Genomic DNA, 14,316 nt, shown 5'->3' on the forward strand with positions numbered 1-14,316 from the left:
ACACACAAACATAATGACACTCTTTGTTTTCAGTTCTATGCAACATGCAACTGAAGTGGAAGGTAACTCGTGCAAGGCTGGAGCCACTTCAGACCTGAGATGACCCAACTGACTTCTAGTGAACCCGAAACAAACATCCTGAAGCACGTGCCACTGGGCAAGAAAGAATGCTGCAGACCAAGCCCACATGCCCTTCAGACACCAAAGCGTCCAAGGGACATTTGATTCTTGCTAAAGTCTCTCACACCGAAGTAACAAGAGATGAGCCTCCCTTGAGCAGAACGGTCAATGAGGAGGGTGAGGCAAAGATGCTGACTACCACCATGGATGGAGGAGTGTTGGTCCGGGAAGGGATCGCAGGGATTTTGAAAAACCAACTGTGGTCAGAAAATAAGCATACTCACTCTGCTCACTGAGATGGGACACCTGCTAAAGCAGAGCAGAGCACACAGAAAGGCCCGGCTCTCCAGCCAGACCTTGAGCAACTGAGCAAAGCTGCTACTCGAGGAGTCACAGCAGTGAAAGGCGTTCTGGTCTGAATTTCCGGAACGAACTCAGTGTTGCTCTCCTCAACAGCCTAGCCTGGCCTAAACGGTGCATTGTGGGGACAGAGAAGCAGATTTCACATCCCAGTTCTGCCACTTATTAGCAGAAAACCAGCAAGTTTTCACCCGCCTGAGCCTCAGTTTCCCCATCAGCAGAATGGACAGGGTAACAGTTCTCACCCCATAGAGATGCTAGGAGGATTAAACTGGAAGATGCACTCAAAGCACACAGCCCGGATCTTGGCACTACTGAGAGTCTTAGTAAGTGCCAGCTGTGATTAGCTCTCATCCACAGGCTATGACCTACAGGGTGGTAACGTTTGCATTCCCCACTCTCTCGAAGTCTCCAGGACTCAGACGTGCGCGTGAAAGCCAGACCTGGTTCTGCCGAGGGAGAGCAGAGGGCAGACGCCCAGCCCCCGAGCCTACAACTCCATAGTGGCTCAGACCAATTTATTTAAAAGCATGACTCCTGCAATGCGAGTGGAAAGATTTTCACATTAAGGCAAAGATGAGCCCAAATCTCTTTGATACTTAACACATCAGGAAAGAAATAGCAAGACAGCTGTAGAAGAGGGGAAATGACCAAACAAAAAGGTGCCTGACATTCTCCAAATATCTGCTTCTCCCCCTCCCGTAACTATTTAATATTTCCTGAGTCATCCTCATTTTCCCGAGTTGAACTGTCTAAATCGTCCATTTTAAAGCCTTTTACAAGGTGCTTTCGCATAATCTCATGCAAACTCCACAAGCACTTTGAAGAAGGGAGATACTTACTGACCGTAGTGGTTCTCCAATTTGGCTGTACTTTAAGAGTCAACGGGGGAAAGTCCTATGCCCAGGCCATACCGCAGAGACCCATTAAACCAGATTCTCTGGGAGTGGGCTGGGCATGGATATTTCCAGCACTCCCCTTCTGGTGAGTCTGATGTGCAACTGAACTTGAGAATCACTGACTGATCCTCCTGCCCCCCCCCCGCCCCCCGATCCAGACACAACCTCCTATTCTCTGTTGTGGAAAGGAGATCAAGAGTCATTATTCCCCCGTGAGAGAGTGATGGAGCCTGGGGCTCAGGAAAGCCAAGGGGCTTGCTGCAATGAGGAAGAGCCAGAAACGGAACCCAAAATTCCCAACTGGGGAGCCTTCGTTTCCTGGCTTGGTGTGGTCCTACTGTGTGTCAGCCATGGAGCTGCCCATTAACAAGAATGAAGATGCAGGTAGTCAGGCTGTCCTACTACAGCATCCAGTGTCACGGCGAGAGGGGTGGGGAAGGCCTTTCTACACTTCACTTGTGAGCTGAATCTTGATGCAAAGATGTCAAGTGACGGTGGAGCCTGGCAAGGGAGGTGTGGAGATCCAGCTTGGACAGTAAGGGCTTGGTGTTAAAATGTTTGTAAGCCAATGAAGACCATTTCACCTGGCTGCATCTACCTGTGCTCAGAAGGCTCTTTAAACCAGGGGGAGGGGATAGCTCAGTGGTAGAGTGCCTGCTTAGCATGCATGAGGTCCTGGGTTCAATCCCCAGTACCCCCATTAAAAGAATAAAATAAATAAACCTAATTACCTCCCTGCCAAGATAATAACTTCTGAGATTTGCAAATATTAACTACTACACGTAAAAATGGATGAAAAAACAAATTTCTTCTGTGTTGCACAGGGAACTATATTTAATATCTTGTAGTAACCTATAATGAAAAAGAATATGAAAATGAATATACGTATGACTGCAACATTACGCTGTACACCAGAAACTGACATGTTGTAACTGAATATACTTCAATTAAAAAAAAAAAAAGGCTGTGCATACCTGGTTTTGGCCTGTGACCACTAACAAAATATCTCAAGTCATTCCAGCTGCAAACATTTGGCCAGTAGTTCCCAAACCTGCCGGGGCAGCAAGTCACCTGAGATGCTCCTTAAAAGACAGATCTCAGGGCTCCACCCCCAGAGTGTCTGATGAGTGGGTCTGAGATGGGACAGGACACTCTGCGTGTCTCACAAGTTCCCAGTTGAAGCTGATGTCCTGCTCTGGAACCCCATTTTGAGGAACACTCAGGCCTGGTGACCAGTAAGGAGGCTGAAGAAACACCTAGGGCCCTCCACTGGAGGCCAGGAAATGTATGTTGTTTTTTTTTTTTTTTTATCAGCTGTGGAAATAAACCACTCAGGCTGGTTTTGAAACTTTTTGAGCTGTTAAGTTACCTCTTAATAGTCCTGTCTAGCAAAAGCCTTTGTTTACTGGGAAGATGTGTATCTGCTAAAGTAGGATCAGTTTTTCCAGAAAAACAAGAAGAAAGTGATTTATGTCCAAAGGGAAAAAAAAAAATCTGGTGCTCAAAATATATGAACTGAGCAGAAACTATAGAACTGGGGGTCAAGCTAGCAAGCAGGCCTTCATCGCTGCGGTTGGAACTGTCTGGACAGTGCAACTTCAACATAACGAGAGATCTCTAATTTGATTCTGACCGAGCCTATGAGGTGGGTTCTAATTTACTCTCATTTTGCCAGTGAAGAAATTGAGGCTCAGGAGGGTTTTTGGAGCTTAATAACCAAGGTCAGAGAAGTGGCCAGTGACAAGTCTGAGATGTAAAATCCAAGTCGTGGTCGAGGAGAACAGCCGTGGACGAGGCCTGCCTGGAGGGCTGCTGTGAGGTTCTGAGAGGAGGGCCGTGCCTCTCCCCAACACCTCCCCGGCACTTCCTAGACCCGGGGCGGGGGGTGCGTGGTAACGGAGCCCAGCTCCCCTTCCTCTGCCCCCCAGCACGGGCAACCTGACTCGGCACCAAGGAGAAACAGGGAAGGCTGTTCCCTCTGCCCCGCTCTGTGACCATGGATACATAACTCTATACATTCTCAGGTTAAGGGAAGTTCCTTCTGGCTTCTGGAATCCCCTCGGACCTCCTGTTTCCCTGTGCTTTATCTCACGATGCAGGAGAAAACCCTCCTGGACTTTGCCACCGCTCAGGCTTTAGGTCAGCAAAAGGGCTAGAACAGAATCGCTCATAGCATCAGCGCGATGCAGGTAAACTGCTTGCTCCTGAGACCACTGCCTTTAGCTCTCTTAGTCTAAGAAAGAGGGCCAGGTTACCTCACCTGCCTTCTTCAGTTCTCTTCTGTAAACAGGGATGAGATGGTACCCCAACTCCTCACCCCCTCCAGGTTACTGTGAGGAGTCAATAAATCAACTGTGAGCGGTCTGCAAAGCACCGGGCACACACCAGCAGCAGCATCTGTCGGAGACACAAACTTCCGGGCCCCACAGCAGCCCTACTGACTCCGGCTGGGGGTGGGGGGCGGGGGTGAGGCGGTGGGATTGGGGTTAACAAGTCCTCCAGGGGCTTCTGATGCTTCCCCATGTCTGACAATCACTGCTCTAGAGTGTTAGCTTTATGAGGACAGGATTTCTGTTGGCTGAATCACTGCTAAATCCCCAGTGCTGCAACAATGCCTGGCATTTTACAGATTATCCAACTACAGGCACTCAATAAAGATTTTTAAATGATCGAGTGAGTCCAGATGAAACAGGAGGGGAAAGAGACCAAGGTTCAGAGAGCCTGGCATTTCTATTGGCACAGCTGGATGACTGTCTCTTACTAATTTGTAGTAAATGTTATGAGTCGGGGACTGTCTTGTGTCACCCCTGCTTTCCCAGCACTCAGTCCGGCACCCAGCTTATCCTAACAGGATCCGGGTAACACCCTATGGAAGGCACAAAGGTCTCCCTGACCCAAATCTCAGTTCACACCACAACTGCCAATGGGTGTCACAGATAATGCCATCTTCCTAAGATGGGTCAAAGAATTCGAGCAAATACCAAGCCTCCAGTCACGATGTAATTTATCTGTTTAACTGTTTGCCCATCTCCCTCGCCCGAGCGTACAACCGGGACTGAGCAGGGACTTTGCTCTGATCCTCGGCGAGGGCAGTGGAGCCTGAAGCCCAGTAGGCACTCAATAAATACCTGCTGAGTGAATGGCCAACCCCTGGCTGGGTGGGACATGATAACTCCAGATGCCCTTCTGCAGCGTCGCCAGGCTAAACTCAGCAGGTTACCTAAGAGCGCACGGGGAAGAACGGGGGAAGGGGACAGGATATCAAAGCAGATACAGGTGAATCCCAGAGACCTCCTGTTCCCACATCAGTTCCCACATCAGCCGTTTCTGCTCAGCCACACCAGTGGCAATCCATTACCCCTCTTCACCACGGGACTGCTGGTGCCAGCTCACAGGCAAGAGTCACTTCACTCCAGAAATTCCAAAGAAGGGCTTGCCTCCGATAAGACTAGGGGAGAAAGAATTTATTGGTTTATTTATACAACGAGTGCCCCAAGGTGGTTTGCAAACTCTTGATGTCACCATGGTGCAGGTGAGCCCTGGTTCACCAGGAAGAAACCCAAGTTGGCCAGGAAGGGACCATAGTTCTAGCTCCCCTCTCTACCAAAGTAAAGAAGGGTAAAACCAGCCGACCTAGTGAGCGCTGCCATGGGAAAGCCTGGGGCGGACCAGGCACCGGGCTCAGACCTGACATGATTGATGTCATTTCATCTTCCCACAACCCTCGGGGGGAGGTGGGTCCTACGCGTACCTGTGTTTTACACAGTGGAGAGGGAACTTGTTCAAGGTGACTTATCATACGTAAATGACAGAAACAGATCTCCAGTCTTCTGGAGATCGTTATGACGGCCTTACCTACTGCAGGGAACAGGGTGGCAGGTCAAACCAACGCTTGGCTGGAGCCACACAAACCGCTTTCTCCATCGTGAACAAGGGATATAGGCTGATAGGTGTGTTGCCTACTTCTCTGTAGTGAAAAAGGTCCCTCTTCCTTTGCTCCCCGCCTCTCTGCTCCTTTTCTCTCTCCAAATTCACTGAAAAAGACTGCCGCGGTGCAAAGAGTAAGGCTTTGAAGTCAGATGGGCATAGATTCAGATTCCAGCTCTGCCTCCTTCCACCTGTGTGACTGTGAGTTTGTCACTTGGCCATTCTCAGTCTCAGTTTCCCCATTTGTAAAAGGCCAGAAAAACAGCACGAGCAACAAACTGTGCTTGGCACATGCCAGGTACTGGATAAAGATGACTTAGGTGTAACTGTTATCACCGCCATGATCCCTAGGAGTGGGTCTGGGCTCTCACTGCTGGTGATGCAAATGCACTTGTAAGAAATTCCTGGACTACATAGCTTCATGCTCACAGAGCCCTAACCACCCCACAAAAAGCCACGACCGATGCAGGATCGGAAGGCTGTCCCAGGGCCATCTCATCCTAGCAGCCCCCTGATGCCCGGATCTTCATACTTTATCCTTCCAAGTCAGCTACCAGTCAGTGGATCCTGAGGGCATCCCCGTGACAAATCAAACAAGTAACCGCCACTGGGCGAGGAGGAAGCCAGTGTGGGGACAGCCCGGCTGCCACCAAACCAGGCCCGGCAACAGCAGGCAGCCGGCTGGGGAAAGTCAGCAGCTGCCGCTGGCCTGGTGTTCCGGCTGCCAGAGTGATGAATGGAGCAGGGGGAAGGAAAAAGCCAACAAAGGTGTCCCTAATCTTGATGCAGCTTCATTTTTTTTTTTTCTGGCCGACCATTGAACGAGAACTTAAGCCTCGGTCCTTTTTCTTTGGCAGACATTTGAAACCGAAAGATTCCGTTTCTTCCCAATGGTGCAATGTCATGGGTAGAAGCAATGGTGGGCGGGGGCGGGGAGGGTATGTAACCCACCGTGCTTGTCCTTTTTTCCCCTCCTCCCCACTCTCTCTACTCCACCCCCTCCTCCCTGCCCAGCATCTTTATAGAATGTTCTGTGTTCTCCCCACAGGACAACAGCGAACGCCGCTCCCCTCCTCTTCTCCCCCACCCCCATTATTTTGGCAAGAGCGTTTCTGCTCAGGAGCCGGAGGCTTAATGGCCTGCTGGTGAAGGTTAAATAACAAAACACCACTGTATCCAGTTTCTGAGTTTTCTCTTCTTTTATCTCACTCTGAAACAGGGATTCAGGGCAGACAAGGAGCTTGTCAGCAGCAGCAACCAGAGCCTTTGGCTCTTCCACTGAAGGGTATACGTCCGGCTGTCCTCTCCGTGCTGGGAATTTTTCTGCATGGACTCAGCCCAGATCCAGACCCTCGGCCCTGTCCAAGGAGAAGTACAGGAGATGCCGTTTCTCCCAGGGAAGTGGGTTCCTCTTGTCTGGGGCCCCTCGCTGAGCTGATGGCAGAGGCTCATCACCCAGAGGCAGACGTGGCCAGAGAGAGCTCCCGACACTCAGCACGGACAGCCGACTGCCATGAAGTTGGCACCCCCTGCACATGCTGCTAAAACCTGAGCAAGGCTTCCTCCATCCAGAGTTCTGTAGCAACACGCCGGCCACCTTCCAACTCCCATTTATTCTAGCCTTGTCTCTCCTTATGTGCACCTGAGCTTGGCGTTCCAACCTTCCTAGTAACTAAGGCAACCCGATTCTCTTCTCTTCAAAAGGGCAGTCATGCACAGCTACCTGGGATCCCAGGGGATTGGGGAATCAGGTCACTCTGGCAAGGCCAAAATCAGGGAGGGGTGGGGACAGAGAGTAGCTGCCTTGGCTACTAATTCCCTGGCCGTTGGGAGAATTTACCCGAGCAACTTGGGAATGGCTTTGAACTCCCTCCACACACTGGATCCTTCAGCGTTTCTCTGCCTCCAGCGCTGTTCTCTCCCTCCCTCCCAGAGCTCTGGTTAGCTGCCTGCTCCCAGAACATAGAGTTTGTGCTCAACAGTCTCCTAAGCCGCCATGTGGATCTCACTGGCTTCTCTGCTCAAGCCTCCTTGGCAACATTTTTCCCTGAGACCCACGGCAGGCTGGGTAACTTTCGAGCCCTGAAATGGCTCCAGCTAATTTGTGTGGATTCATGAGTTCAACCGCCTGGGCTCCAATCCTGAGTCCATCACCTGCTGCTGGCGACCTTGAGCAAGTGTAAATACTTAACCTTTGTAAGCCTCTGTTTCCCTAGCTGAAGATGGAGGTAATAACAGTACTTACATCACATGGTTGGCAAAAGGATTAAATGAGATCATAATATAAAACACTTAGTGCACAGCACAGAGTGCATATTCAGGAGATTTAGCATTATTATTCTCTTATTCATTTGTAGGTTCCAAAGCCTCTTATTTCTTCTTGTTATCTATCCTAGCGCTTTTTAACCTTCTTTCTTCATGAATGACATAAGATATTCCAAGCATCATAGACTCCCATGAAATGCACAGATCATAAACTCAACCCTTGGAAGGAGAGGAAAAGCTCTCTAATAATTGTAAAGGCCCCAACTACAAGTATTGGTGGACCATTCAGAACAGAAGCATGGAGACTAGAGGTTTTGGGTAAATTTCCTGGCAGGCTGGTTATAAGTCCCGCTTAAGGAAGCATGTTGGAATGTAAATTGGTGGAAAGTGACATTAGTCTGACCATAACCTTAAATCTATTATAACTGATTATAAAAATAGTAATTCACTTGCAATTGCTGGTACTTTAACTGCTCAATATATAACACATTCCTATGACACAACTCAAATGATTGTGACCCTAGGAAAGAAACTTGCTGATCTGTACATTCAAAGAGGATTATGAAAAATAACTCAACCACAAGCATAAACTATTCTCAGATTATTACAATGGATGAGAAAAAACTGGGTCTGATTTTTAGGGAGAAGTTTACACGAGAGAAAGAGGAAAGGAGATCTCTACTGGAGGCTCAAGGTTGACATTTTCTGTGTGACCTTGGGCAAGTCATTTGTCTCTGAGCGTCAGTTTCATCCGTGAAGTGATAGGGCTGGACCACGTGACCAGAAAGGTCCATTCCAGCTACAAACCACTACAGAATTGGATGGAGACCCGGTCTCCATTTGACTTAAGTGTTTCCTAAGCACTTCCTAGTAAAAGCTAAAAGAACTGGCGTTCCCAAGTGTGTCCTGCCTGTCAGGCTCTGTGCGAGCTGCCCTACCTGACTTGGCTTATTTAATGGCTTCTGTGCACCACCCCATCCTAGAGAAGACGAAACAGGGGCTCAGAGAGAATATACAACTTGGCAAGCAAACTCAGGTAGCAAGTAGCAGACCCAAGACGCCAGGATTCAAAGATTCAACCTCTCTCTGTTTGCTACACAGCTCTCTGGATAACCACGGCCAGAAGAGTAGCAGCAGGTAAGTGTAATCAGGCCTGTCCTGGCTCCATTCCCCAAGGCCAAATTCCTTAGGCAGTGGAGCAGAGGTCTGGATTCAGCAACGGATTCCCGCAGGCAGCTCAGTGGTAAGAAATGTGGGTTCTGGAGTCAGAGTGCCTGCCGTTGGCATTTCAGCACCTCAGAAGCTGAGTGGCTTTTCCCAAACTTAGCCCGCCGGAGCCTCAGGTTTCTCAGGTAGATAACTGTACCTATTCCCAGGATTGTTAGGGGGATTAAAAGAAATCACCCATGCAAAACTCTCAAGCCGACTGCCTGAATACAGGAAAGGCTCAATCATGAGGTCCCACCTAGCTCACAGGAGGGCACGCACGTAGTAATGAGCAGTTTCTCAGTTGCTCTATGGCAGGGGTTATGACCCCGGGGTGCACGAACCCCCTGAAGTTATTTGCCAAAAACTATGTTCATGATTTTCTTCGGGAAACGTCCTTAACTTCTGCCAGATTCTTCTAAGGGGTCTGCAACCAGAAGGAGGCTAAGATCTTTTGCCTGCTGTTGACCCAGCACCTTACAACACGAAATTAAACCTGAGATAACAGGGCTGGCAAAAGCTCCTCCTCAGATCATGAGAGTAGTTTCTGGGGCCTGTCAGCAGGGCCTCCAGCACGTATCACACAGACCCAGAAACGGGGCCCACCGCATTCCCAGGTGCCTCCTAGAAGAAGGTCTGAACACAAACCACCGCACAAGCAGGAATCAGGCTTCAGGAACCTTCTCTGGCAGGGCCAGTTCCAACAATCCATTCTTCCTCTGAGAACAATCGGTGTATTTGTTTTTGCATACCACGGAGTTAAATACACACGGAATGCTGGCCCTTTGCTGGGAGCTCCCAGAAGCAGCCGGGGTTATTCGGCCAAAGGAAAAACCGCTCAAGGCTTCATCTGCAGCACCTGATTTCCCACTACCCCGTCACCTTCCCAGACGGGCCCTGCCTCCAGAACCCACATTTCTAACCACTCAGCTGCCCTCGGAGCCTTTGGCCCAGTGGGCAGGGCACAGGCTGCCCACTGGCCCCTCTCCGGTTGTTGGGACAACCGTCCTGAGGAATTTCGGCCTCCCAGTCTTCCCCTGGGTGAGAAGGGGAGAGAGCTGGCAGGGCTGGCAGCCCCCTGGTGAAAGGGGAGGCTGCGAGCTGGATTCCCTACCCCCAGCGGCCTCCATGCCGGACAGCACACAAACCAGCTTAGCCCCAGAGGGAGGAATGTGCCAAGACATTCTTCAGGGCTGGTAACCCGAGACGCTATTTTGTTCTTCTTGGTGGCTGAGAAATCACTTTTTGGACTGAAGGACCATTTGACTGACTTCTTTTAAATTCAGGGGAATGGGTTGGGCACAGCTCCTTCATTCAGGTAAGGAAAAAGCCGACACAAATGGGCGCGCGCATGTGCACACACACACACACACACACTACCAAGGAGTAGATTTTTTTTTATGTGATATTTTGTTTTGCAGCATTAACCAGATGCAAAGATGCAACTACCTTGGCAGAATTTATCTCCCCGCCGCCCGACCACCACCCAGGAAGAAGTTTGTTTTTAGCTTTTAAGAAAGCCAAAAAAGAAGACTATTTTTTTTTTAAAGAAGAAGACTGTTTTTAGCTTTAAAATTTTTTCTACCCCTTACAGCCCCCTCCCTCCCAATTCTGCCTTGGGGTCTGGAGGGGTAAGGAGAGGCAAGGACTCTGAGAAGTCATATTTGAGACTTAGAGACCACCTCATCAACCGTCTTCTCTCACCGATGGAACACTTGCATCTCAGAGAGGTCAAGCGATTTGCCTGGGGCCACAGAGGCAGGACGAGAAGGCAGGAATCCCTTCTCGGGTGTGCGAGAGGGAAATTCCAGAGAGCCATAAGTGGATGCCCTCTGCTCAGCTCTTCCCCCAAACTTTCAAAGCCGGCCTACCACAACAGTGAGCTCAGAATCCCTCAGCACCTCAGGCTCGGTTGGGGGGGGGGGGGGGAGCCCCACCTCAGCAGGGTGCAGAGAGGATGACCAGGAGACACAAGGCGCAACATGAAAACCAGTGACCTGCAAGGTGGACAAAAGTTAACAGCTCCACTAAGCACCAGTATGTTTTTATTTTTTTTGAAAATGTCAGAAATATTTTGTTTTTAATCTCATTTTGTATATTTATTGTTATTTTTTATTGAAGTATAGTCAGTTTACGATGTTGCGTCAATTTCTGGTGTACAGCGCAATGCTTCAGTCATCCATGGATGTACATATAGTCATTTTCATATTCTTCTTCACTGTGAGTTACTACAAGATATTGAATATGTTACCCTGTGCTATACAGTATAAACTTGTTTATCTGTTTCAGATATACCAGTCAGTATCTGCAAATCTTGAACTCCCAGTTTATCCCTTCCCACCCCCTTCCCGCCTGGCAGCCACAAATCAAAACTGATGAAACACTTCACAGATTTGCGTATCATCCTTGCACAGGGGCCATGCTAATCTTCTCCGTATCGTTCCAATTTTAGTATATGTGCTGCCAAAGCGAGCACAAGCACCAGTGTGGTTTTCATTCCTCTCCATTACTTGCCAGTCAACACGGGCCCCGCAGGCCTGATGCTGGGGCCATGACAGGCCACAGGACTGAGCTCAAATATAATGGCATTGGTTTTTTTTTTTTTTCACCTTCACTGTCTTTTTAAAGGTTCCCTTCTATTTGCGGCAAGAGAGATTACTAATTTCCCATTTGTGAATGTGGCTAAAAATTTTTCAAACTGGGTAAATTTGAAGTCAGTATTAAGTAAGCAATAGCACAGGTGGATATAGCAAAGAAAGGGTGGTCCACATTATAGAATACTTAAATCTAGGAAATGATGCTATGGCCAAGTCAGTTTCCCACGGAAGCTCTACTGCGTTCCCTCTTCCAAGGGTAAAGAATGACTGTTGTTTGAGAAACTTTCTACAGCAGTGTTAGCCTCTCAGAGCCCCGTGGGAGTTCCTAGATGTATGACCTGGGGTGAGTTAGCAGTGCCCTCAGTGTTCAACTGCTAATAGCACGTTGGACTCAGGAGCTGCTGGGACCAAAAATGGGGGAGGACACAGAAGTTTGAACTTCTGTCATGTTTAGGAGGCCAAGGGACAATGGGCTGCCCAGTTCAACAACATAGTCACAGAGTCCCTGGGGCAACTGATCCTGAGTGGGGTATGGGGAAGGAAAGTGAGTCAGGACCACAAGTTTGGAGGTTAGGACTTCAGAGCTGGTAAAGAACCTGGCTTAAGGCAGAGTGGTGGAAAGGTCAAAACGCTCAAGCAAGTCACACCTCCGGGCCTCAAAGTTTGTCTTATGTTTGACAGTAGCAATTGGGCTCTGATCTTCTATGTCCCTTCCAACTTTTAAGAGTTCTACTATAACTCCCCTTCCAAGCAAACCATTTGTTTGACAAATAGGGAAACTAAGGCTCAGAGGTTCAAGTAGCATGCCCAAGGGTCGCTTTTCAACATTAAAAATTTCTCTTCCGGATTAGATTAATGAGACATTCAGCATTAGCACTGAGCACAGAGTAGACACCAAGGCAATGCTGAATAAATGAACCAAAGTGCTCAGAGAAACCACAGGGAACCTCAGCTCACATTTTCTTTCTGCTTTTTCTTTTTCTTAACCCTCACCTTACTACACACCCTATCTTGGACTTCTGGGACCTCCACCTCAACCCTGTGAGAGGAAGGGTCAAAAAAATTCACCTTCAATGCTTTACAGGCACCTGATACCCAAGGTCACAGCCATCAAGTGAAAATTCCATATTCCTGAGACACTTTGAACACAGAGGTGACAGCAAAGGACAACAAATTGGTCCCAGAGGGTGGTCCTCCCCTCCCCCCAGAATATACATAGGGAGGCGGTGAGTGTGTGCAAAGAAATACCAAGCAGTCGAAACCAGGAGAAAGTCTGGAGGCCAAGAGCCACACCAGCCATCTCACACCACCCGCTTCAGTAAAGAAAAAAATCCGGTGCTCCAGCAGGCATGGTGCCCACACCAAGGTCAGGACGCGCTGGTGCAGGGCTGAGGAGCTAGGGTCCCCAGAGGAGGGGAGGGAGGAGAAAGAGGAGATGGGCATGGCTTTTCGGAAGCCTCTCACCTCCCTCTATATCCTAACAGCTTCCAAGTTGCTGTGAGATTCCTGGAGAACCAGTCTCCCAGCTCAGCCCTCCCCCGCTCCCTCTTTTCCTTCCCACTCCCGGCCTCCAGGCCCCCAGACTGCTCCTGTGCTCTTCTCAGAGCCTCCGAGGCACCTGTCAAAAACACACTTGGGGCTGCCTTCCCCTGCACGCAGTGTCCTTCCTCCAGCAGTCTCCCACTGAACCCTCCGTGCCTCCTACCCGCTCCGAACCAGATGCTTCCCCATCCTCCCTCTTCCCCCACCCTGTGCTGGGGAAAGCCTCCCCGGGAAGCCCCAGCATCACTCGGCTAGGTCGCTCCCCCGGCCCCCTCCGAACCTAACTAAAGGGGGTGGGGAGGCGGGGCTAGAGCTTAAGGTCAAAACTCCGGGCAGGTGCCGGCTGGGGCCTAAGTCCTCCATCAGAGGATGGCGGTGGGGGCAGTCTGGGCCAACTCACTGGCCGCCCCCTCCTCCCAGCAGCCCACCGGGGCAGGAGCAGCGGTCCAGAAGGGGATGGGGGGGGTGCAAAATGAAGAAAGCGCCAGGCTGGCAGAGCTCTCCCGCATCCCCTGCCCAGTTCTGGCTGGTGGCCCCAGGGGCGGGGGTTGGGGGGGGAGCCTCTCGGGGTCCTACCTGTCCCGCGGATCGATCCAGCTGGTGGTGCGGCTCGTGTGGTCTATGTAGTAGACCTTGCCGTCGAAGTCGCGCGCCTCCTCCCAGCCCTCCGGCAGGGGCAACTCCGGCCGGGGCATCTTCCCGAGCGCGGCCCGCGCTCCCCCATGCAGCTCTCGGCCGCCGCGGGGGCCCCCGGCTCAGCCGCTCCGGCAGGCTGTTCTCCGCTCGGGCGGCCGCCGAGGCACCATCATCCGGGGGTGGGTGGCGCCCGCGGGCTGGGGGCTCTAGTGAGGGCCGGCCGGGGTGGCGCCGCTGTCCATGCGGCCCTGCGGCCCCGGCCCGGCGCCGCCCGCTCCTCCCGCCGCCGGCCTCTCACGCTGCCATGTGCGCCCGCAGCGGCGCGGTGCGGTCCCGGGTGCGCGCCCGGCCGGCGGGGCAGAGCGAGCCGGCCGCAGCTGCCTCCTGCCCTCCTGCGCGGCGCGCGGCGCCCCCCACCTCCACGCCGCCGCCGCCGCCGCCGCCGCCTCTCCCTCCCCGCAGCCGGGTGCCGTCCCACTCTCCGCTCCAACGCTCTGCGCTCGCTCGGTTTGCGACTTCTGCCTCCGCCAGGTGCGGCTCGGGCGGTGCAGGTAACCGCGCTGCCCCGGAAACGGGAGGCGGAGCGCCGGGCGCCAGGGTTCCCGGGTCCCCTCCCCGCGCCCAGCGCCGCGAGGGCGGGTCCTAGGGCCCGAGACGCGCCCCCTCGTGGGACAGTCCCTGGAGCCGGCCGCCTCTTCGCTGCTCCTGCTGAAGGAAAGGGAGCCCGCTCCTCACCTGGGGCCCCGACCCAGACTGGAGCCCCG

General features: G+C 51.5%; 1 protein-coding gene and 1 non-coding gene across 2 annotated transcripts in view; both read right to left on the reverse strand.

Annotated features, from left to right (window-relative positions):
• The window catches only part of WWC1 (WW and C2 domain containing 1), a 131,578-nt gene extending 117,931 nt beyond the window's left edge, over positions 1–13,647 (reverse strand). Inside the window, exon 1 of the mRNA XM_032465126.1 lies at positions 13,493–13,647. Coding sequence (XP_032321017.1) covers positions 13,493–13,611 — 119 coding nt within the window. The 5' untranslated portion in view covers positions 13,612–13,647. The remainder of the gene's footprint in view (positions 1–13,492) is intronic.
• LOC116659148 lies at positions 11,147–11,253 on the reverse strand. Its single transcript, XR_004314433.1, has one exon. It is a non-coding gene; the product is annotated as a U6 spliceosomal RNA (small nuclear RNA).
• Positions 13,648–14,316: the final 669 nt, after the last annotated feature.

The sequence above is a fragment of the Camelus ferus genome, chromosome 22 (genome assembly GCF_009834535.1).
Source record: "Camelus ferus isolate YT-003-E chromosome 22, BCGSAC_Cfer_1.0, whole genome shotgun sequence".
Taxonomy (NCBI): domain Eukaryota; kingdom Metazoa; phylum Chordata; class Mammalia; order Artiodactyla; family Camelidae; genus Camelus; species Camelus ferus.